Consider the following 26,187-nt stretch of genomic DNA (forward strand, 5'->3'; position numbering starts at 1 on the left):
GTCATCTGAGCACACAAATCTCCAAGGGTGCCCAAACTTTTGCATGGGCCCATTTTCCTTTTTGTAATTTTTAAAATGTTATATATATTTAAAAAAAGTAATTTTGACCAGGGGTGCCTAAACTTTTACATGCCACTGTGTGTGTTTTTTTGAATGTGTGTTTGTGTGTATGTGTGCAAATTGTCCCTTCGGAGAGGAAGAGAACTTAAACTCTATTGGAAGTAGCAATCCTAAAAGTCACTATTAACCCTTTAAAGGCCTTGCCATATGACTTGAATAAAAGCCAAATTAGAACCTAATTTTGGAGTCACGGTGTTTCAAGGTGTTGACACTGCAAAACATGAGATCTGATTTACCTGAATGAGAGACTTCTGACTGGGATGTAAAGGGTAGTATTTCTGCTTGTGAAAAGTGACATGTGTGACATGCTAGTGTAGGAGTCTTATAAGTCATGCAATGGTCCTCTGGGAAATGAAATAGGCAAAATAGCAATCCTAAAAGTTAATTTTGACCCTTTAACGAGCCTTGCCATATGACTTAGGATAAATTCAAACCACAATCTCAGTTTTAAGACACAGTATTTTGGATCCAAGGGTAACATTTGTGCTTGTGGAATGTGACATGTCTAGCATGGTATGCCAGTGTAGGGAGGCTAATAAGCCATACAATGCTCCTCTGGGGAATTAAGTATGCAAATTGTCTCTTCAGAGAGGAAGAAGACTAGAAATCTAGGGTCATCTATTGAAAGTAGCAATCCTAAAAGTTAATATCAACCCTTTAATGAGTCTTGCCATATGACTTAAGATAAAAGCCAAATTAGAATCTTCATTTGCAACACACGCACATACACTCAGACATACGCCACACACAAGCAAAAAAAAGAAAAAACTTGATAGCTGGAAGACTAATTCATGAACTAATGACATACTACATCAGGAACCGAAAATGTATTTTTGTGCTATGTGTACTTCCAGAAATAGCTGCTCTAATTGCCTTAGCCAAGTTCAATGATTACAATTCAGAAGCAGGCTGTCATTTTTGTCTATATTCACTATCTTCACATGCTTTGAAATTATTTTCCATGACAAATGCAGTTTATAAGTAGATTAATCAAGATTACAATTACTTGACTTTTATCTATTTTGAAATCCACATCTTTTTATTAATATGTCCTGACAAGTAGAATATTGTACAATGTTTTGGTTTTATAGTTCAAGAGGTTAACATCAGTACAGACAAATCTGAATAGTATTCACTGAACAGTGTTATATTGTATCAAGAGAGGGTGTCAGCTCGTTGGTTATATAAAAAAAAAACATAGCCAGTAGAGAATGATTTCATGCTTCATCATCTGTCATAAATCTAAGCTCCAAAGATTCAAGGAGCAGAAAATTGATAAAGAAAGGTTCAAGAAAAAAATGTAAACAGACGTGCTGGCCAATATCATGTTTAACTCTATCACTGCAGTAAACTGATTGATCTGCAAGTCATAAACGATGAACTAAATTTTCAGACTGACTACTGAGATGAACATTTAATTACAGGTGTAAGCTCACAGTAGGATCAAAAACCGCTGGATTGCACACATTAATTATTCTTCCACCATAAGGTTATCAGGCGATAATAAAACAGTAGGGTTAAACTTTGGTATGATTCATTTTTTTCCTCAATGATTAATGTTAATAAACCATGGTTTGGGGAATACGACTGGAAAGTCCAGATCATTGGCTTCCTTTTCTTATGAACTCAAGCAAGGTTCTGACGAAAGGAATCAATTCCGAAACGCGCGTCAGGGTGTGCTCATTACCTGTTACCACACTTACCTTAAAGGTATACTGCCCCCATTTAAAAAATATATATATTTCTTCATCCTTGCACATTTTACACTGGTAGCGATCCAGTATTGGTCTGAACCATCTGGTTTGACATTGCCACATTGTTTTGTTACCTAATGGAGTGAGCTTTATTTATAACTAATTTGTTTATTTTTATGTCACATTCACATTTTTCACGATTATAATTCACTTGTGGCTATTTTATTTATTTATTAACTTTTTAGGCCCCTTTTTATATATATATATATATATATATATATATACAGTACAGAGCAAAAGTTTGAACACACCTTCTCATTTAAAGATTTTTCTGTATTTTCATGACTATAAAAATTGTAAATTCACATGGAAGGCATCAAAACTATGAATTAACACATGTGGAATTATATACTTAACAAAAAAGTGTGAAACAACTGAAAATATGTTTTATATTCTAGGTTCTTCAGAGTAGGCACCTTTTGCTTTGATGACTGCTTTGCCCACTCTTGGCATTGATGAGCTCTCAAATAATGTAAATAAAACAAGTTCATAATCATTTAGAAACAACAAAACTAATGTTTTAATTCAGGAAGAGTTCAGAAATCAATATTTTGTAGAATAACCATGATTTTTAATCACAGCTTTCATGCGTCTTGGCATGCTTTCCACCAGTCTTTCACACTGCTTTTGGTGCAAAAATTTAAGTAGTTCTTTGCTTGTTGGCTTGTGACTATCCATCATCCTCTAGATTACATTCCAGAGGTTTTCAAAGGGGTTCAGGTCTGGAGATTGGGCTGCCCGTGATAGGGTTTTGATGTGGTGGTCTCTTAATTTTTGCCAGAGTTGTATATGCTCTCTGGCTCCAGATTATACTGGTATACTTAACTATATTTAGAGTTAATCAAAGTACTGAGCATGTGTATTGTGATCACACGTTAGAAACGGCATATTTATTGTACCTCTTTTAATATTTTTGTTTCCAAACATATGTAAGTAAAATTAATTTTGTTGTATTCACATCTGACCCCTTGATCCTTCTTTGTATTAGTAAATGTAATCTTTATGTTTGAAAACCAATTTGCATAGTCATCCAGTATATTTTAATAAAAATGCTACTATATCAATAGCTAATGTTTTGCTGTAGCCACTGTGCTTCAACAAAAATATCAATGCACTGATGTTTTGGTTGTGATTCCGGAATGTTTTCAAACTATAACAGGTATTAATTCAGTTAGCGTAACGTGTCCCTTAAAGGCATCTCTTTTTTAATTTTTTGGTATGTTTTTAAATACGTTGAACAAATGTAATTGCAATTTTTAATATGTATTACGGATCTCTTTTTTGGGGGGGTAACAGTCATAACTCTGAAAAAGGTTAATATATTGTAAACTTGCACCTTATGACATGGAAGCAGTTAATCACAAAAATGCAGTCACATCTGCTGGCAGGTCAATGGTTAAACACAAGAATAAATGCAATCTGATATATTTCAGCAGCGCAATGATTTGAAACAACTATTTAGCAAAGAAGTAATGTAGCCTTCAGACACAGTTGAAAACAGAGGCCAGTTGTGAACAGGAGTGAGGACAGTTGCAAGGATTTGACACCTATCATGTTAGACTGAGCAGATAAATAATAGTGATTGAAGCATGGAAGTCAAAGCAAAGTGGCAAAGTGATGCAAACAAGTTCTCATGGCCAACCTCAAACTGCAAAGGAAGGCAACCATAGGAGAAGATAGATAGACATCTGTGTATGCCAGGTCAAATACGCAACATTTTAGATCTAGATCTGAAGTAATAGGAAACTCTTTCAGTCACTCGTCAACAGATAGCTGTCCATTCTGCTACGAAGCCTCAAGCTGGAATAGGAGCCATAGGGAACTGAATTTCATTTGAATTTCACAAAATATTTGGATTTTGCAGATTCTAAATGTTTTGTTACTCAAACCTCTTGATTTCAGAAAAATGATAGCTTTACCATTTGGTGCCTCTGGCACTAACTAGGTCTCACGCATAATGATGTTGCATGTGGTCTGGTCAGCACTAGAGGTGCTGAAGAATTAAAACAGAAGGAGACTGGAGCCACAGAGATCAATGAGGAGCTGTGGTGGCTAAAAGGCAAGAGGCAACTTGAGTGTAATGTTTTTTTATTTTTTAGACATCTTCTGCTAACAATCAGGATATAGTTGTTTCACATCTACTGTAATGAGACTCATTCATATCAAAACATCAGGCCAAATTATTTCTATTGTCAACAATTGTGGAGGAAGTGTACTGACACTTTCAGCATAATTTTGGATTAATACTAAACTCATGCGCATGCGCCGCCTCCCGGCGTCCACTTTCCCGGAGTCCACCGCTGCACAGGAAACCATGGAAGAACTTGTGGAGGGCTCTGGCCTTTCACAAAATGTCGGCAGAGCCCCCCGAACCACCGGGGACACAGCAAAGCACCGGGGACACAGCACAGCACCGCCACCATGGACAGTGGACACAATGCAGCACCGCCACTGGGGACACAGCGCAGCACCATCACTGGGACACAGCACAGCCACCGAGACACCTGCAGCAGCATGCCACACTTTGGAACACCCACTCATCCCAGCCAGTGGCAACACTTCACTCTTGCCTCCACCTCCAGCGGCGACCCTGAGACCACAGCCACCACCCCTGGTAAGCAGTTATACGCATGGATTATAAGAAGCACCACCATTTTATTAAAAAAAAGTTTTTCCTATTTTTCTCACGAAAATTTGGGGTGCGTCTTTTAATCCAAAAAAATACGGCACTTATTTTCCACCAAATTTTGTAAAATAAATGTTGCCAAATCAGACAGACAAGGTGATTTTCTGAATTTGTTTTTACATTTTGTCCCTCTAAGTCTTGGTCTACCTATGATGTCAAATACAGGCATCTCTCATCTTTATAAGTGGAAGAACTTGCACAATTGGTGGCTGACTAAATACTTTTTTCCCCACTGTACATGTATGCCAGTACTGAAGTTACTATGAGAGGAGGGGGCTCAAAAGCTGAGCTCCCATCATATGCATTCAGTCCGCTATATGGTCTAAAAAAATAAAGACAAAAAAGTAAAGGATTTTAAAAACAGTTAAAATAAAAGATACATAAATTTGACCTTTAATCTTCTGATGTGGAACTGTTAAGGTAATAATAAATGGAGGTTATGGCAGAAGGGTTGCGAAAAATGCAAATAGATAAGCAAAATTGTTGCAAAGGTTTTCTTTAAATTGAAATTTGAATGCATTTTTACTTATGATCTCATATTTTTGCAAATAAATAATTGCATTTTAATATTTTTACTGGCCAGTAAACTGTGAAAGTAAATTGGTTTATGAGTTGCAGAATTATTGTATAATGATACAAGAAATGCCTGACTAATATCTTATTATATTTCTGACTCAGATTTCAGACTGAAGTAAACTATGATATTCTTGAAGTACGAGATGGCTCTGCAAATTCTTCACCATTGATTGGAGAATATCATGGAACACAAGCACCACAATTTCTCATTAGCACAGGAAATTACATGTATCTTCTATTCACAACGGATAATAGTCGATCTAATGTTGGCTTTCTAATTCGATATGAAAGTAAGTAATCACTTTAACTGTGTGGCAAATTCTACGTAATGAGTATAAATTGTTATTACACAGAAACATTGTTAGGCATTGCATAGAACTTCCTTACTAAGTCTGCTGTTATGGAATAATTGGAGCCAGCATTATCTAAAGTATCTGTAGCATAGACCAATAAACACAATAAACTGTGAAATACAGCAGGTTAGTAGCAAACTGTTCTGTAGTTTGATGTTTCTAAGAAAAAATATTAGAAAGACATTAACATAGATATAATAATTCAAGATTTGGGGTTATATTAAATTATATATGCCTACAAAATTGCTCTTAGAAGAAAGTGCACACTTACAGGTCAATGTCCAGCTTTTAGAGCTTGCAGCCATGATTTGGGTTATCAAAAAAACTAGAGAACTCTAGCTAATAGCACTGCTTCGTAGTTATTACTCCTCATCAGTTGTAGATGGGATTTTGGTTAAATGTGTATAATGTCATGTATAATAGATCTCGTGGAGACCAGACTGTGGTTAAGGTCTTTCTAGAAGAAAAAAACTGTCTATTTAATGCTCCCCTATAATCAATTAAAGCGAACCTGTCAGCAGGACTTTGCTAAGTAATCTGCAGACACTGTGTGGTTGGCGCTGTTATACTGATTGAAATGATACCTAGGTTGATGAAATCCATCTTGTGGTTGTTGCTAGTGTTGAGCGATACCTTCCGATACTTGAAAGTATCGGTATCGGATAGTATCGGCCGATACCCAAAAAATATCGGATATCGCCGATACCGATACCCGATACCAATACAAGTCAATGGGACACAAGTATCGGAAGCTATCCTGGATGGTTCCCAGGGTCTGAAGGAGAGGAAACTCTCCTTCAGGCCCTGGGATCCATATTCATGTAAAAAATAAAGAATTAAAATAAAAAATATGGATATACTCACCCATCCGGCGGCCCCTGGACCTTACTGATTGTAACCGGCAGCCTCCGTTCCTAAGAATGAGGAGTTTAGGACCCTCAATGACATCGCGGCTTGTGATTGGTCACGTGCCGCTCATGTGACCGCTCACGCGACCAATCACAAGCCGCGACGTCATCGCAGGTCCTAAACTCCTCATTCTTAGGAACGGAGGCTGCCGGTTAGAATCGGTAAGGTCCAGGGGCCGCCGGACGGGTGAGTATATCCATATTTTTTATTTTAATTCTTTATTTTTTACATGAATATGGATCCCAGGGCCTGAAGGAGAGTCTCCTCTCCTCAAGACCCTGGGAACCATACACTGGGAACTTCCGATTCCGATTTCCGATACCACAAAAATATCAGAACTCGGTATCGGAATTCCGATACCGCAAGTATCGGCCGATACCCGATACTTGCGGTATCGGAATGCTCAACACTAGTTGTTGCTTAATATGTATTTATAGTTTTCAGTTAATAAGATTCTCTTGCTTTCGGGGCGGCATGTGGGAAGTCTTCATGTGGTGCTCTGCTTACCAATGCATCCTTATGAGCTTATGACAGGTCACTGGTCCTTGAGTGACCAGCCCCCTGTTTTACATGCTATATATAATAATGTGGATTTATAAAGAAAAATTACATCCAGCAAAATGACACCTGCATAGTAGCATCTATCTCTTACTGATAGATACAACTGCACAAGCCTCACTGCCAGCAACATTTTGCTGAAGCCAAAGATTTTTTCCTACAGCAAAATGGTGCCGGTGCATAAGCAGTCGCATCTGTCGCTTGCCCATAGATGCTACTGCACAAGTGTCGCTGCCATTTTGTGGAGAAAAAATGGGGAGGAGAAAATGCTCTATTGTGCCCACCTGATAAGGTCCTGTACACACAACTGCTGAAAAAAGCTTAGGCTGCTACAGACTCAAGAAAAAGGAATCAAAGGTGCTGCAATGATATACTGATGGCAGCGTAGGTGAACCCATATCATTCTAGCACCTTTACGTTCAGGAAGATAAATGGAGACAAAGGCATCTTTCCCCCAAAAAGAGACATATTGTAAAGTTTCTTACACGCACTTATAATATTAACTCATGCAAAAAATTGCATAACATTTTTTTTACATTTGAAAAAAGCCCTATTTAGAACTGTCCTACAAATAAGATCTTTTTTCCTGTATTTTTGTCTGGTTGTATATTACCTAGCTTGCGGGCCTTTCGGTGAAACATATTTCATAAACAGCATATTTGTAATACTAGTATAGTTTAAAATGTGACAGCACAATGTATATTTGAATAATGAATGAAAGTCTCATTAACTCAAGAAACAATTTAATTACAGGGCATATATTAATTTGCAGCTCATGGATTGCAAGCTAGTTTTTTTAATGGAATGAGATGTTAAAACTTCTCATTAGTGATTAGGCTTTTGATTATATCATTTGTTGTTTGGTTGGTTCTGATTTATACAACTGTTTGGCTTACAGCATCTCAGTAACACAAAATCTAAAAAGTATATTTTGCCTATTCAATAGTAAGTGTAAGCCTCTTAACAAGCCCAGAATTGACTTGTTGACAGAAGAAAGTGATTAGGGTGGTAAAAAAAATAAAAAATGGAAATTGGCTTCCCACATATTGCACATGGTGTTGCTTCACAAACAGTTTTATCTCTTTTATGCAAACAGGTGAACCTAATATCTATATAAGATATAAAGAAGAAGCAACAGGACATATGGAGATGTTACCTAAGAGTCCATGTAAAAGAGCCTGTTCTAGAAAGTCAGTTATTGTGCTTGTCAACATTTGCAGAACATCTAGGATTCATTAAAATAAAAGCCTATTATTACCTTTTAATTAATTTGGATAAGGACTCCATTTCTTAGAAAACAAATTCAGTTCAAAATTGTCGCATGTATATATATATATATATATATATATATATATATATATATATATATATATATATATATATATATATATATATATTTATATATCTATGATCAGAAGGGTAACAATATTCTGAACTTGTGGCTGTCAGGCTCCATATCTTGCCATCCACTACTGCTTCGAATGTGAGACTGCCATCATTTTATAGACAATCATCTACACTCACTGGCCACTTTATTAGGTACACCTGTCCAACTTCTTGTTAACACTTAATTTCTAATCAGCCAATCACATGGCGGCAACTCAGTGCATTTAGGCATGTAGACATGGTCAAGACAATCTCCTGCAGTTCAAACCGAGCATCAATATGGGGAAGAAAGGTGATTTGAGTGCCTTTGAACGTGGCATGGTTGTTGGTGCCAGAAGGGCTGGTCTGAGTATTTCAGAAACTGCTGATCTACTGGGATTTTCACGCACAACCATCTCTAGGGTTTACAGAGAATGGTCCGAAAAAGAAAAAAAATCCAGTGAGCGGCAGTTCTGTGGGCGGAAATGCCTTGTTGATGCCAGAGGTCAGAGGAGAATGGGCAGACTGGTTCGAGCTGATAGAAAGGCAACAGTGACTCAAATCGCCACCCGTTACAACCAAGGTAGGCCTAAGAGCATCTCTGAAGGCACAGTGATTCGAACTTTGAGGCAGATGGGCTACAGCAGCAGAAGACCACACCGGGTACCACTCCTTTCAGCTAAGAACAGGAAACTGAGGCTACAATTTGTACAAGCTCATCGAAATTGGACAGTAGAAGATTGGAAAAACGTTGCTTGGTCTGATGAGTCTCGATTTCTGCTGCGACATTCGGATGGTAGGGTCAGAATTTGGCGTAAACAACATGAAAGCATGGATCCATCCTGCCTTGTATGGAGCATCTTTGGGATGTGCAGCCGACAAATCTGCGGCAACTGTGTGATGCCATCATGTCAATATGGACCAAAATCTCTGAGGAATGCTTCCAGCACCTTGTTGAATCTATGCCACGAAGAATTGAGGCAGTTCTGAAGGCAAAAGGGGGTCCAACCCGTTACTAGCATGGTGTACCTAATAAAGTGGCCGGTGAGTGTAGATATCTCATACATAAATTGGACTTGCAACTATTTTGCATATGCTTAGTTACGCAGATTCTTGTCATGTCACTGAATTACTGTTTTGCAGTAGTGGATGGTGAATTATGGAGCTGAAAGTCACAAATTCAAAACATTGTTACCCCTTTGCTTGACAGCGTATGTATTTACTGTATTCATTATTTTTATTTATTTATGTGTTATGAGGGCATTGTGAGTTTTATTATTATTGCTCTATTAGTTTATGTATCTGTATTGTATCTTAGGTGTTACTTTAGAATTGGATTCATGCCTTGACCCAGGCATACCAGTAAATGGTCATCGTCATGGAAAGCACTTTGGTATTGGCTCATCTGTGACTTTTACGTGTGATGCTGGATATATTTTAAGTGACGATGAACCATTAATTTGTGAAAGGAATCACCAATGGAACCATGCATTACCTAGTTGTGATGGTAAGTTGTGTTGTAGCGTTATGCAAAGACCATGCAATCTAAAAGAAAAGAAAATACATTATTTTAATCCTTTAATACTTTAAACTACTAGATTACTTGTTGCATGAATATACATATTTTTGTGTCCAAATCTTAATATCAAGTGAACGAGACATCATGTAGGTTTTCGGCCTTGTCAGCACTGTTCCAGATCCTATGACACTGGCAGGTCTAGATGTCTGACATCAACTATGACCTATGAAGGCCTACAGGCAATCAACAGTTTTACAGGTCTCTGACACTGATACATGCTGACCACTGACATCTGCAAGCTTTCCTCACCGGGTTTCTAATACTGGCTTTCAGTATTAATTCTTGCAGGCTGTCTTCTCTGATATGACTGCACTTGTACCCTATTCATAAATGTATAAATTCTATTTTTATGACAGAGAAAAAGCAATAAAATAACTAAAATAGACAATTTGTTTTACTTATAGATTTCTGTTATTTTTCATTCGACAAAAAAAGAAAAATATTACTAAATTGGAAAGCTAAAGTAAATTTCAGTCTTGCAAGATCATCACAGTCAGTTGATTTAGCCATCTAAAAATCATATTTTTAATCTCCTAAGTATTTTCTGTCTACATTCCCATTTTACCTGTGCGATTGAAAGAATTTAACTCCCTATTGTACAATGGAATCACTTTACGGAATATATTAGCAAGGAAATGGAAAAGACTCTATGCGCACAAAAATCTGTTTGTCCAAGGGACCACTTGGTGATTTCTCTTATACTGTGAATGTTCATGAGCATGCTTCATAAATAAAGAATAACATTTCCACATGAATAATTCAGGAAGGCAGTTTAGCCTTTGCTTCCTGTGTGCACCTCTTCTGGGGAAGTTGCATTATTCTATCATATTAAAAACCTCATGTGTCAAGTTAAAAAAGTGTACATTTATGTATATAAGTGTAAAAATGTTTCTTTATTTGTTTAAAAGAGGCTCTTATTTTTGAGGCATGCAATTAGATTTGCAGAATCTGATTGTAGGAAAGTGATAACTTTAATATATGGTTTTAAATTGTAATTAATTATTGGTTGTGCTTAGCCTCGAAGCAGATGTATGTATTATGCAAAAGTCATCTAATTAAATGTAAATAACATGTAATGTATTCATGTTCACTAGCAACACAATGTGTAGTAATAGTAGTCGGTAAACTTTTAAAATAATTTGCTTTACACAAATGACCCCTAATAGTGGCCTCCTGGCAGAGGAGTCAATGGGATTTCATGCCCTTAGGGCAAAGATTTACTTTGGCAAAAGCTTAAGGGTCAGAACAGTCATGCTGTGTCGAGGTCCTATTGCATCCTTATCATGCAATTTTTTTAATTGATTGGTGTAAAATATTACCTTGTTTTACTTGCAAGATCGTTACACTTGGGTTCATGGGTAATCACTGTTCTCTTAAAAAGTCATTGAAAAACCAGTAGCAGCTTTTCTAGCTTTCTCCACAAGACACATCCTTTTTAGAGATGGTGCCTCCTTTCTTTATTCATAGCCATTTACACACCATTTCCTGAAATTAAAGGCACATCCGCCGGTAATTTGCAGTCCTATGTAGCACCTCAGATAACACACAGCAATATCTCTATTGATACAGATAATGATGCAGATGTCACCTGCAGTCCTGTGTAACAAGTGTAGGCAACATAAGATTTGTATTCCATACTTAAAGTGGATGTTTGGTCTTCTGATAAAAGTCTGCAGTCACTCTTATAGTGAGTGCAGTCCATGTTATAAAGATTCTCCTTTTTCCCCGGCAGGATAGGTTGGTCACATGACCCCAAGTATGTGATTTGCGTACCTGTGATCATGTGCCCCAGGACATGCTCAGCCTCAAATAATACAAGTGAATTTAGTGAGGCCGAGCACGTCTATGCGGATTATGGACAGAAGTATGCAAATTGCAATCTCCTGACAGCAAAGTCTTGCTTGATAATCCTGACAGCATTCGGAAAAATTAATCGAAAAATCAGACAACCCTTTTAAGTCATTCTCAAACAAAAGGCACAGAAACAGTGAGAACTAATTTAATGATTTGCGTAGGTCTCGGTGACTTACATTACAATTACAATTTATTAAGAGACCATATGTCTAGTTTTATTGCTTAAGTTATAGGAGCAATATTTTTTAAAATTATTATTATTTATTTTTATTTTTTAAGCATTATGCGGAGGATATATTCATGGAAGGAGTGGGACAATCCTTTCTCCAGGTTTTCCTGACTTCTACCCTAATTCTTTAAATTGCACCTGGACAATTGAAGTTTCACATGGAAAAGGTATGTCATCCATATTATGCATTGATTGTAATGCGCATCATGTAATATACATGAAAGATAATTATTTATCTACCAAACAAATTCCTGTTTTAGAATTAAAGACTCCCACTGCGTGGTGCAGGGAAAAATTAGGTATGATCACATATTAGATGGAAGATGTACAAAATACATAACCATGTTGAGAACAATGAAGCAGGACATCCCCTTCTGTGATATATGGAATATTGATTATTCTTGCCCATATTGCCCCAGCAAGTGCACCACCAAGTGTTCAGCAGAATTTTCCCATGCCAAATATGAGTTTAACAGGAGGGTTCACTATAAAGTCTATTCTGATACTTGAATTGGGAAAATGTTAATTAATTAACTAATTAATTAATTAATATTAATTTTATTAGTTAATTAAAATACTGGATTAAGCTGAAAGACAGAATCTAAAATGGATTTCCAAATGATGTCTAGCATATACATCTTCAATGCAAAGTGATGCGTTTCAATAGTTACTTGTGTCTTGTTTTTTTCAGGTGTGCAGCTGGTATTTCACACCTTTCACCTCGAAAGTTCTCATGACTATCTGTTGATAACTGAGGATGGCAGTTTTACTCATCCTGTGGCAAGACTGACGGGTTCAGTTCTACCACCCACTATAAAAGCTGGACTTTTTGGAAATTTCACAGCCCAGCTTCGTTTTATATCAGATTTTTCTATCTCATATGAAGGATTTAACATTACATTTTTAGGTAAGAAAATTATTGGCAAGGCCAAATTAAAAAATATATTGACACAAGACACTTGTTATATTGTTGAAGATAGAGAAGGTTTGTTATAGTAGACAATCTAAAACGTATGAGTAGTGTTTAGGTCCAAAAGGGCAAAGCACCAGAGAGTCATAAATTAATATAAATGAAATTATCATATTGACCAAAAATTGAGCAATTAAATATCTAGATGGTTTTACAGCTAAATATTCTGCACTTTTCATTATTACCATTCCTTTTTGCATCAGATATAGATAATCAAAGTCACTGTGCAAATTTAAAGCAATTATTTATATAAATAAATTTGTATGTTGACACTATAGATAAAAAATGAGATATGGTATCAGTCTTTTGATTTTTAATTTACATTAACTCGGTTATAACATTAAAAACCAATGAAAAGTTAAGGGAAATCTGTCAGCAGGTTTGTGCTATGTAATCTGATTGCAGTATGATATAGGGGCAGAGTGCCAGATTCCTGCAGTGTATCACTTACTGTACTTCTTAGGGTACATTCCCAGAGTCAGTAAACCCTATGGGTTGGACGCTGCATACATCTGCAGTGTCCTACCTGCAGTGTCCAAATGTTACAGCATAGTGGATGGGATTTCAAGAAATCCCATGTCCACTATGCGTCTATAGACGCCTGTGGGTCACTCGCGGAGACGGACATGTAGCACGTCTTTCAAGACTGCAGCATGTCTATTTATCTTGCGGAGACACAGAAAGAGTCCAGTGAGAGCTTCTTGGAATCAGAAGATATTGCGAGGACCAGACAAGTGGAGGTGAGTAGCGGTGAGAAACGCACAAACAGGCGATTTCAAATTTTGCCTGATATACTCATCTCTCTTTATCACTCTACTATTTTATACCTATTAGTGGGATTCTATAATGTTTAAACTCACAAAATGTTAGACAAATACATTTTTTAACATAAATAAAAAATATCTGGACAAATATAAATTCTTGGTAGTCAGTTATGTCTCTTGATCTTATTTACATTTCTTGCCACTGAGGTTTATCAGAAGGTGACTTGAGCAGTGGTAATCATGTTGATAATAAAATTAAAGAAGAAGCTCAATAGTAAAAATGTAGGTACTGGGGGTTTTATTTTACTTTTTTAACCCTAGAACGCATATCTGGGGCCTCGCAGGCCTGCCAGGTTACTTGTTTTCTATTTTCTGTAAAAGTACTTTAGTTAGAATTTTGAAAATCTAGGTAATCCTCAGGTATATAGTTGTTAGTAGTTTACAGTTATTCATATATTTTTATGTTACAGACATTTCGGTATAACAACCTTTTTTTGGGTCTACCCCATATTCACGCACCTGGGGCCTTTTAGGCCTGTACTAGGTTTACATGTGATCTTTTTGTCTGTATTGTTGCTGGGGAAGAACTTTTATGTCTCTGCTATTGCTGGGAAGAGTGTGGATTCTGCATGACAATATAAAAATAAGAAAAATAAGAAAAATAAGAAAAAAAAAGAATAAAAATATTACAATGGATAATTACTTTACCAATTTTGAAATGGCCAACTTTTTGCTTCAAAAGCAACTTACACTTGTTGGTACTATGAGGCCAAACCGCCGCGAAATTCCTCCAATCATGAAGCACAATGCACAGCGAACAATCTACGAGAGTGTATTCGGTTTCTGCAATAAAGCAACAATGGTGTCTTATAAAGCCAAGAAAGAAAAATCTGTGATATTACTGAGTACAATGCATCATGATGGAAGTATTGACACCATTGACAGGAAAAAAAAACCTGAAATCATACTGCATTATAATAAGACAAAAGGAGGTGTCGACAAGATGGACAAATAGATTGGAGAGTATTCGTGCAAAAGGCAGACTAAACGATGGCCTGTTGCCCTTTTTTCCAATATCCTTGATGTGTCAGCCCTCAATAGGTACATTGTTTATTGTCAAACTAATCCAGAATTCCATGCCAACAGGGAAGACAAGAGACGTCTATTTTTGACAGAACTTTGTTATGAACTTTTGATGCCTACTATGATGGAGAGAAGCAGCATGATATGCTTATAAAGGCAAATTACAGAGGCAATGATCCGATGTGGAATACGCTTTCTGGAACATCCAGAGCAAAGAGAAAAAAAAAGAAAGCGCTGCTATATTTGTCCAGCAAAGAATGAAAGAAAATCGGAGCATTTCTGTTCTACTTGCAGACAAAATGTATGCAAGGAACATTCAGCCGAAAAAATAATATGCGAGAATTGTCGGGGGAATATGTAAAGTTACAAATAAATATTCCTGCACCAAGTTTGTTACAACCAAAAAGTGTTTTAATAAAAAAATTGCATATAGAATGCCTATATTTGGTGTGCCCGTTTACTTACTTTTTTGTTGTTTTATGCACATAATTATGTTTTGAAATATACACATCTTAGGCTGTGTTCCCAGTAGCGCTGGGGTTCGCCAGAAGGGGATCCATAATTGATCTGACCTCCTGGTAACTCCAGCTAAGGTTGCCGGAATGGCGGGATTCCGCCAGCCTTAGCTGGGGTCACCAGGAGGTCAGATCCATTACGGATCCCCTCCTGGTGGACCCCAGCGCTAGTTGGAATGCATCCTTACCTTGCAATTGTAAAATAAATTTTGAAAAGTATTTTTATTTGAGTTATTCCGTGTCATTTGCACACAGGCCTAAAAGGCCCCAGGTGCGTGAATATGGGGTAGTCCCAAAAAAAGGTTGTTATACCGAAATGCCTATAACATAAAAATATATGAACAACTGGAAATTACTAACAACTATATACCTGAGGAATACCTAGAGTTTCAAAATTCTAACTAAAGTAATTTTACAGAAAATAGAAAACAAGTAACCTGGCAGGCCTGCGAGGCCCCAGGTATGCGTACCACAGCCTTAGCTGGGGTCACCAGGAGGCCAGATCCATTACGGAATCCCATCCTGGCGGACCCCTGCGCTAGTGGGAATGCATCCTTACTTTGCAATAAACTTTGAAAAGTATTTTTATTTGAGTTATTCCATGATAATTGTAAACAGGCCTAACAGGCCCCAGGTGCGTGAATGTGTAGATTTCTATGGGTATGCGTTCTAGGGTTAATAGCTACATAGATTTTTTAAGTGGGTTATTTCTCAGTAAAAAGGTGGTATTTATACACTTATGCTGCTTATGTACACGTCCCTTTTTTAATATGTAAAAGTGCTCTTTATTTTCTTTTATTAATTGATCATTTTCCAATTGCTGTTTTGTTTTTTCTGCTTTTCTGGTCTATGTAGAATATGACCTGGAGCCTTGTGATGATCCAGGGGTGCCTGCATTTAGTAGAAGAATAGGCTTCCACTTTGGTGTTGGAGACAGTCTAACATTTTCCTGCTTCCCTGGATACCGTTTGGAGGGTGCTAATAGACTGACTTGCCTAGGAGGAGGCCGGAGAGTGTGGAGTACACCTCTTCCAAGGTGTGTGGGTAGGTGGTCACATACTTTCATTTCATTCATCAAATCTTAATAAAGATGATTTATACATTTCTTTTAAATTTATAATGGATGTAGTATATCTGATAAGTAAAATATAAAATAAGTAAAATAAAATATATTCATATATTGTTATACCAAGAATCCTGATCTAGAAAGAAGATTTTATAAATAGCTGCTTGATGTGACAGAATGCAATGTACAACATACCCATTAGTTGTCCTCATCAGAGCTTATGTCCAAACCCCCCGCAAAACAGGATTTGTGTATGCCCCAGTGGGGCCATAATAATGGTGCTGACAGGGTGAATGTGTGCTCTGTCGTGCATAATTTTTGGGCGTGTACGCATACTGGAGACAGACACCCAGATGCAGTCTTCTATGTCTCAGTGTCTCCCTCCAGTACGCTTACAAGCCTTAAAATAATGCAAGATAGAGCACTCGTTTGCTGTGTTGTCAGCATTGAAGTCTATGGCCCTTTTGGAGCATACACACAAATCCTGTTTTGTGGAGGTTTGGACACCATACAGCTGTCTACTACAGTATGCATCTCAACATAACCTAAAATTATTTATTTTCAAATTCCATCTTGTATGGTTTGCTGACACATTCTGTAACTACAAGTATGGTGGTAATCCTCTTTAACCCCTTAACGACCGCTGATAAACCTTTTAACGTCGGCTGTTAAGGGGCTTTTACTACTCAGCGCCGCTTTTTAATAATGCTCAGGAATAAACGAATAGTGGAGCTGTCTCCACCATGATGACTACTCTCCATCTCCTCCTCTATCTCTCCCTCCTCTTTCCCCTCCCCATCCAATGCATGTAGGAGAGACAGGATGAAGCTTGTGTGGGTACTAACCTCTTTTATGCTATCAGCCAGATCCTGTTTCTCTTCCTGAGCCTCCATCTCCTCATTGTTACACAGTCTTTGTTGAGCAGATGAGATGAGGCTGGGTTGTATCTAACTGTCTCATGTCTTCCTCCGTCTTCACCTTGTCTGCTTCATGTTTAATTGTCAGCAGTGACTGTTTAAGTAAGCACAGAGGAAGGATCATTGTGCTGATGATGGCATCATTGCCGCTCAGCATCTTTGTGGACTCCTCAAAGTCTTGGAGTACCACACAAATGTTAGACATCCATGACCCGTCTTCAGATGTTATGTGTGGAGACTGACCTGAATACCAATGGAATTGTAGGAACTGGTATTCCACAACTGGCCTCTGCTGCTCACAAAGCCTTACCATCATTTGCAGTGTGGGGTTAAAGCGAGTCGTGAAGTTACACACCAGTCAGTGACCTGGCTTTTGCATGCACTGCTGCAGCACTGCCAGAGTGGCAGCAGATGTAACAGACTTGCCGAAATGGGTCCTGATGTGGCATACCTTGACCAGAAGCTCTGACAAAGCTGGGTAGGTTTTCAGAAACTACCGAGTTGAGCACATGGGACAAACATGGTACATATGTGAGCAGCGTAGGACTGGAGCACCTTGGGCCCACCAGAGAAAATCATTCTTGGGACCCACTATGTAGCTACATAGAAATAGATACAAGACCACCAATTGTGCGGTAAAAAGCGTTAATATCAGGGTATAATATAAGGTAGTTCACATCTTAATTATGTAGCAAGGGTTGGGGTAGCCCCGTCACAGAATATAACGTAGCCCTCTCATAAAACATAATGCGGTCCCCTCTCATAGAATATAATGCAGTACTCCACAAAATATAATGCAACCCCCTCAGGTATGATGCAGTCCCCACCCTAGAATATATTGTAGCACCCTCATAGGGTATAATGCAGCCCACCTCATATAGTATAATGCAACCCATCACAGAATATAATGTAGTCCCCTGAGAGAATGCAGTTCCACCACAGAATATAATGCAGCCCCCATAGAGTATACTGTAGCCCCCTCATATAGTATGATGTAGCCCCCATAATATAATGTAGTCCCCTGAGAGAATAATGCAGCCCCACCACAGAATATAATGCAGCCCCCCATAGAGTATACTGTAACCCCTCATATAGTATGATGTAACCCCCATAATATAATGTAGTACCCTGAATATAATGCAGTCCCCCCACAGAATATAATGTAGCCCCCCAGGGCCGTATTTAGAGTTTCTGCTGCCCTAGGCACTTTTAGTGCTGCCTCCCCCTTTGGTGAGTATGACACTATCGGCAGTGACTTTGGCAAGAATCGCTGATGTGAAAGTCGCCTCTTGCAGCAGATCCGGCAGTTTTTCTGCATCTGCCACGTAAAGGATCACTTACAGCAACACTGTGTTCAGCCTCATTCATTCCCTATGGGATTTGCGTCACTTGCCGTGATCTGGCAAATGTGGTACCATACCTCCCAACTTTTGAAGAAGGGAAGGAGGCACAAAGTTTGCGGCAAATTTTAGGCCACGCCTCTGACCACACCCATTTCACAACTAGTCACACCCATATCCATGTCCCAACCACAGTCATTTAGCACTGCTGATCACACTGTTTTATATACAATAATTATAAACAAAAAAAATATGGCCACACAGTGCTCCATACTGTATAATGGCCACACATGATACTCAATACTGTATAACGGCCACCACACATGATGCTCCATACTGTATAATGGCCACACACAGTTCTCCATACTGTATAATGGCCACACATGATGCTCAATACTGTATAATGGCCACACATGATGCTCCATAGTGTATAATGGCCACACATGATGCTCCATAATTTAAAATGGCCACACAGTGCTCCATACTGTTTAATGGCCACACAGTGCTCCATACTGTATAATGGCCACACATAGTGATCCATACTGTATAACGGCCACACACAGTTCTCCATACTGTATAATGATCCCACATGATGCTCAATACTGTATAATGGCCACAAATGATGCTCCATACTGTATAACGGCCACACATGATGCTCCATATTGTATAATGTCCATTGGCCACACATGATGCTCCATACTGTATAACGGCCACACATGATGCTCAATACTGTATAATTGCCACACATGATGCTCAATACTGTATAATGGCCACACACAGTTCTCCATACTGTATAATGATCCCACATGATGCTCAATACTGTATAATGACCCCCCCTTCTGTAGGCATGGCTCATCTCCCTCCCATCCCATATGCATGGCTCATATTCCTCCCCTGTATGCATGGCTCATATTCCTCCCCTGTATGCATGGCTCATATTCCCCCCTGTATGCATGGCTCATATTCCCCCCCTGTATGGATGGCTCATATTCCTGTTATGACCCCAATGGCAGAGGGTCTCAGGAATAATGCTAAGTCAGTAAATACAGAAAACCAGCTCATAGGGCAGTGGTAACTGGGCTGACCATATAACTAATCCTAGCACCACAAATACCAGCAGCCGGGGAACGTTCCTACGTAGATCCTAGACGTCTCGCGCCAGCCGGAGAGCTAACTACCCCTAGAAGGGAAAAGAAAGACCTTTCTTGCCTCCAGAGGAAATACCCCAAAAAGTTGGATAGAAGCCCCCCACAAATAATAACGGTGAGGTAAGAGGAAAAGACAAACATAAGAATGAGCTAGGAATTTAGCAAAGAGAGGCCCACTAGCTAATAGCAGAATATAGAAAGATAACTTATATGGTCAGCAAAAAATCCTATAAAAAATATCCACACTGGAAATTCAAGAACCCCCGAACCGTCTAACGGCCCGGGGGGAGAACACCAGCCCCCTAGAGCTTCCAGCAAGGTCAGGAATCACATGTAGTACAAGCTGGACAAAAATTATAGCAAACAAATAACCAAAAAAACAAAGAAGCAAGACTTAGCTTAATTTAGCATGAACCAGGACCAGCAAACAGGAGCAAACAGAATGTGTCTGATAACACCGATGCCAGGCACTGGACTAAGGTTCCAGGAGGTTAATATAGCAACACCCCTGAAGTAACGACCCAGCTGGGTGCAAACAGAGGGAAGGAAATCCCAGAGTCATATCACTAGTAACCACTAGAGGGAGCCAAAAAAGTCTAATTCACAACAGTACCCCCCCCCTTAAGGAGGGGTCACCGAACCCTCACCAAGACCACCAGGGCGATCAGGATGAGCAGCGTGAAAGGCACGAACTAAATCGGCCGCATGCACATCAGAGGCAACCACCCAGGAATTATCCTCCTGACCATAACCCTTCCACTTGACCAAATACTGAAGCCTCCGCCTGGAGAGACGAGAATCCAAGATCTTCTCCACCACGTACTCCAACTTGCCCTCAACCAACACCGGAGCAGGAGGCTCAGCAGAAGGAACCACAGGCACAACGTAGCGTCGTAACAAAGACCTATGGAACACGTTGTGAATGGCAAACGAAACCGGAAGATCCAAGCGAAAGGACACAGGATTAAGGATTTCCAATATCTTGTAAGGACCGATGAAGCGAGGCTTAAATTTAGGAGAGGAGACCTTCATAGGAACAAATCGAGAAGACAGCCACACCAAATCCCCAACACGAATTCGGGGACCCACACCGCGGCGGCGGTTGGCAAAACGCTGAGCCTTCTCCTGTGACAACTTCAAGTTGTCCACCACATGATTCCAGATCTGCTGCAACCTATCCACCACAGAATCTACTCCAGGACAGTCAGAAGGCTCCACATGTCCCGAGGAAAAACGAGGATGGAAACCAGAGTTGCAGAAAAATGGCGAAACCAAAGTAGCGGAACTAGCCCGATTATTTAGGGCAAACTCAGCCAACGGCAAGAAGGTCACCCAATCATCCTGATCTGCCGAAACAAAACACCTCAAGTAAGCTTCCAGAGTCTGATTAGTTCGCTCAGTTTGTCCATTAGTCTGAGGATGAAAGGCAGACGAGAACGATAAATCAATGCCCATCCTAGCACAAAAGGATCGCCAGAACCTGGAAACAAACTGGGATCCTCTGTCAGACACAATATTCTCAGGAATGCCGTGTAAACGAACCACATTCTGAAGGAACACAGGAACCAGATCGGAAGAGGAAGGCAGCTTAGGCAAAGGCACCAAATGGACCATTTTTGAAAAGCGATCACATACCACCCAGATGACAGACATACCCCGAGACACAGGGAGATCAGAAATGAAATCCATGGAAATATGTGTCCAAGGCCTCTTCGGGACAGGCAAGGGCAAGAGCAACCCGCTGGCACGGGAACAGCAAGGCTTAGCTCGAGCACAAGTCCCACAGGACTGCACAAATGACCGTACATCCCGTGACAAGGAAGGCCACCAAAATGACCTAGCCACCAGATCTCTGGTGCCAAAAATTCCCGGATGACCTGCCAACACCGAGGAATGAACCTCGGAAATGACTCTGCTGGTCCATTTATCAGGAACAAAAAGTCTGTCAGGTGGACAAGAGTCAGGTCTACCAGCTTGAAATCTCTGCAACACATGTCGCAAATCAGGAGAAATGGCTGACAAAATAACTCCTTCTTTAAGAATACCAACAGGTTCTGTGACTCCAGGAGAGTCAGGCACAAAGCTCCTTGAAAGAGCATCAGCTTTCACATTCTTTGAACCTGGTAAATACGAGACCACAAAGTCAAAACGGGAGAAAAACAATGACCAGCGGGCCTGTCTAGGATTCAAGCGTTTAGCAGACTCGAGATACATCAAATTTTTGTGATCAGTCAAGACCACCACACGATGCTTAGCACCCGCGAGCCAATGACGCCACTCCTCAAATGCCCACTTCATGGCCAGTAATTCCCGATTGCCCACATCATAATTCCGCTCAGCAGGCGAAAACTTCCTAGAGAAGAAAGCACATGGTCTCATTACCGAGCAACCATGGTCTCTCTGTGACAAAACGGCCCCTGCCCCAATCTCAGAAGCATCCACCTCGACCTGAAAGGGAAGTGAGACATCAGGCTGGCGCAAAACAGGCGCCGAAGTAATCCGGCGCTTCAACTCCTGGAATGCCTCCACGGCTGCAGGAGCCCAGTTAGCAACATCAGAACCTTTCTTGGTCATAGCCGTCAAAGGTTTAACAACGCTAGAAAAATTAGCGATAAAACGACGGTAGAAGTTAGCAAAACCCAAGAACTTCTGAAGACTCTTAACTGACGTGGGTTGAGTCCACTCATGAATAGCTCGGACCTTGACTGGGTCCATCTCCACAGCAGAAGGGGAAAAAATAAACCCCAAAAAGGGAACTTTCTGTACTCCAAAGAGACACTTTGAGCCTTTAACAAACAAGGCATTCTCACGCAAAACCTGAAACACCATCCTGACCTGCTCCACATGTGAGTCCCAATCTTCAGAGAAAACCAGAATATCGTACAGATAAACAATCATAAATTTATCCAGATACTTCCGGAAAATATCATGCATAAAGGACTGAAATACTGAGGGAGCATTAGAAAGCCCAAAAGGCATCACCAAGTACTCAAAATGACCTTCGGGCGTATTAAATGCAGTCTTCCATTCATCACCTTGCTTAATGCGCACAAGGTTGTATGCACCACGAAGATCTATCTTGGTGAACCACTTGGCACCCTTAATCCGGGCAAACAAGTCCGACAAGAGAGGCAAAGGATACTGAAATTTTACAGTGATTTTATTCAGTAGCCGATAGTCAATACAAGGTCTCAAAGATCCGTCCTTCTTAGCCACAAAAAAGAATCCCGCACCAAGAGGGGAAGAGGATGGACGGATATGCCCCTTCTCCAGAGACTCCTTGATATATGAACGCATTGCGGCATGCTCAGGTACTGACAGATTAAATAATCTTCCCTTAGGAAATTTACTACCTGGAATCAAATCTATGGCGCAGTCACAGTCCCTATGAGGAGGCAGAGCACTGGATCTGGACTCACTGAATACATCCTGATAATCAGACAAATACTCAGGAACTTCCGAAGGAGTAGAGGAAGCAATAGACACCGGTGGGGAATCAGCATGAATTCCCTGACAGCCCCAACTTGACACAGACATTGCCTTCCAATCCAGGACTGGATTGTGGGTCTGTAACCATGGCAGACCCAAAACGACCAAATCATGCATTTTATGCAGAACAAGAAAACGAATCACCTCCCGATGTTCAGGAGTCATGCACATGGTCACCTGCGTCCAAAACTGCGGTTTATTTTCCGCCAATGGCGTAGCATCAATACCTCTAAGAGGAATAGGATTTACTAACGGTTCAAGAACAAAACCACAGCGCTTGGCAAATGACAGATCCATAAGACTCAGGGCGGCACCTGAATCCACAAACGCCATAACAGGGTAAGAAGACAAAGAGCAAATTAAAGTCACAGACAAAATAAATTTAGGTTGCAAATTACCAATGGCGACAGGACTAACAACCCTTGTTAGGCATTTAGAGCATGCTGATATAACATGTGTAGAATCACCACAGTAAAAACACAACCCATTCTGACGTCTATGATTTTTCCGTTCATTTCTAGTCTGAATTCTATCACATTGCATTAAATCAGGTGTTTGTTCAGACAACACCACCAGAGGATTAGCGGTTTTGCGCTCCCGCAAACGCCGGTCAATTTGAATAGCAAGCGCCATAGAATCATTCAGACTTGTAGGAATGGGGAAACCCACCATCACATTCTTAATGGCTTCAGAAAGGCCATTTCTGAAATTTGCGGCCAGAGCACACTCATTCCACTGAGTAAGCACGGACCATTTCCGAAATTTTTGGCAATACACTTCAGCTTCATCCTGACCCTGAGAAATAGCCAGCAAGGCTTTTTCTCCCTGAATTTCAAGACTGGGTTCCTCGTAAAGCAATCCGAGCGCCAGAAAAAACGCATCAATATTCGCCAATGCCGGATCTCCTGGCGCTAGCGAGAAAGCCCAATCCTGAGGGTCGCCCCGCAAAAAAGAAATAACAATTTTAACTTGCTGAGCTGAATCTCCAGATGAACGGTGTCTCAGAGAAAGAAACAATTTACAATTATTCTTGAAATTCCTAAACCTAAATCGGTCTCCAGCAAACAATTCCGGAATAGGTATTTTAGGTTCAGACATAGGACTACTGGTAACAAAATCTTGTATACCCTGCACATGAGCTGCCAGCTGGTCAACACTTGTAATCAAGGTCTGCACATTCATGTCTGCAGCAAGCACACGCCACTCAAAGGTAAAGGGGAGGAAGAGAAGGAAGGAAAAAAAAAAACTCAGAATTTCCTTTCTTATTATCCCACTTCTGCAATGCTTTAAACATTCAATATTGTCCTGGCATACTGTTATGACCCCAATGGCAGAGGGTCTCAGGAATAATGCTAAGTCAGTAAATACAGAAAACCAGCTCATAGGGCAGTGGTAACTGGGCTGACCATATAACTAATCCTAGCACCACAAATACCAGCAGCCGGGGAACGTTCCTACGTAGATCCTAGACGTCTCGCGCCAGCCGGAGAGCTAACTACCCCTAGAAGGGAAAAGAAAGACCTTTCTTGCCTCCAGAGGAAATACCCCAAAAAGTTGGATAGAAGCCCCCCACAAATAATAACGGTGAGGTAAGAGGAAAAGACAAACATAAGAATGAGCTAGGAATTTAGCAAAGAGAGGCCCACTAGCTAATAGCAGAATATAGAAAGATAACTTATATGGTCAGCAAAAAATCCTATAAAAAATATCCACACTGGAAATTCAAGAACCCCCGAACCGTCTAACGGCCCGGGGGGAGAACACCAGCCCCCTAGAGCTTCCAGCAAGGTCAGGAATCACATGTAGTACAAGCTGGACAAAAATTATAGCAAACAAATAACCAAAAAAACAAAGAAGCAAGACTTAGCTTAATTTAGCATGAACCAGGACCAGCAAACAGGAGCAAACAGAATGTGTCTGATAACACCGATGCCAGGCACTGGACTAAGGTTCCAGGAGGTTAATATAGCAACACCCCTGAAGTAACGACCCAGCTGGGTGCAAACAGAGGGAAGGAAATCCCAGAGTCATATCACTAGTAACCACTAGAGGGAGCCAAAAAAGTCTAATTCACAACATATTCCCCCCTGTATGCATGGCTCATATTCCCCCCCCATGTATGCATGGCTCATATTCCCCCCCTCCTGTATGCATAGCTCATATTCCCCCCTGTATGCATGGCTCATATTTCCCCCTCCTGTATGCATGGCTCATATTCCCTCCCCCTGTATTCATGGCTCATATTCCCCCCTGTATGCATGGCTCATATTCCCCCTGTATGCATGGCTCATATTCCCCCCTGTATGCATGGCTCCTATTCCCCCCTTTATGCATGGCTCATATTCCCCCCTGTATGCATGGCTCATATTCCCCCCCTGTATGCATCACTCATATTCCCCCCCATGTATGCATGGCTCATATTCCCCCCTGTATGCATGGCTCATATTCCCCCCTGTATGCATGGCTCATATTCCCCCTCCTGTATGCATGGCTAATATCCCCCTGTATGCATGGCTCATATTCACCCCCTGTATGCATGGCTCATATTCCCCCCCGTAAGCATGGCTTATATCCCCCCCTGTATGCATGGCTCATATTTCCCCCTGTATGCATGGCTCATATTCCCCCTCCTGTATGCATGGCTCATATTCCCCCTCCTGTATGCATGGCTCATATTCCCCCCTGCATGCATGGCTCATATCCCCCTGTATGCATGGCTTATATCCCCCTGTATGCATGGCTTATCTCTCCACCCCCTCGCTCCCGATCCCGCTCCTGCTCCCATCTTGCATGGTGCGCCGGCTTATGTCCTCCTTCATCCCCCCGTCCCCCCGTCCCTCATACTCACCTGTCCCACACAGCTCGGCCGTGCCGACATCCCTCTAGCTCTGTCCCGAATCCCGGCGCAGCAC

The 26,187-nt window shown here is 40.4% G+C and overlaps 1 protein-coding gene across 2 annotated transcripts in view; it reads left to right on the plus strand.

The window, feature by feature from the left end:
- CSMD1 (CUB and Sushi multiple domains 1) overlaps nt 1–26,187 on the plus strand; it is a 2,858,343-nt gene that overhangs the window by 2,033,307 nt on the left and 798,849 nt on the right. For both annotated transcript variants that reach the window (XM_077290057.1, XM_077290056.1), the window contains exons 17-21: nt 5,239–5,426; nt 9,640–9,828; nt 12,034–12,150; nt 12,675–12,890; nt 16,171–16,359. In XM_077290057.1, the coding sequence (XP_077146172.1) occupies nt 5,239–5,426; nt 9,640–9,828; nt 12,034–12,150; nt 12,675–12,890; nt 16,171–16,359 (899 nt within the window). The remainder of the gene's footprint in view (nt 1–5,238; nt 5,427–9,639; nt 9,829–12,033; nt 12,151–12,674; nt 12,891–16,170; nt 16,360–26,187) is intronic.

Source organism: Ranitomeya variabilis, chromosome 2, assembly GCF_051348905.1.
Source record: "Ranitomeya variabilis isolate aRanVar5 chromosome 2, aRanVar5.hap1, whole genome shotgun sequence".
In the NCBI taxonomy this organism is placed as follows: domain Eukaryota; kingdom Metazoa; phylum Chordata; class Amphibia; order Anura; family Dendrobatidae; genus Ranitomeya; species Ranitomeya variabilis.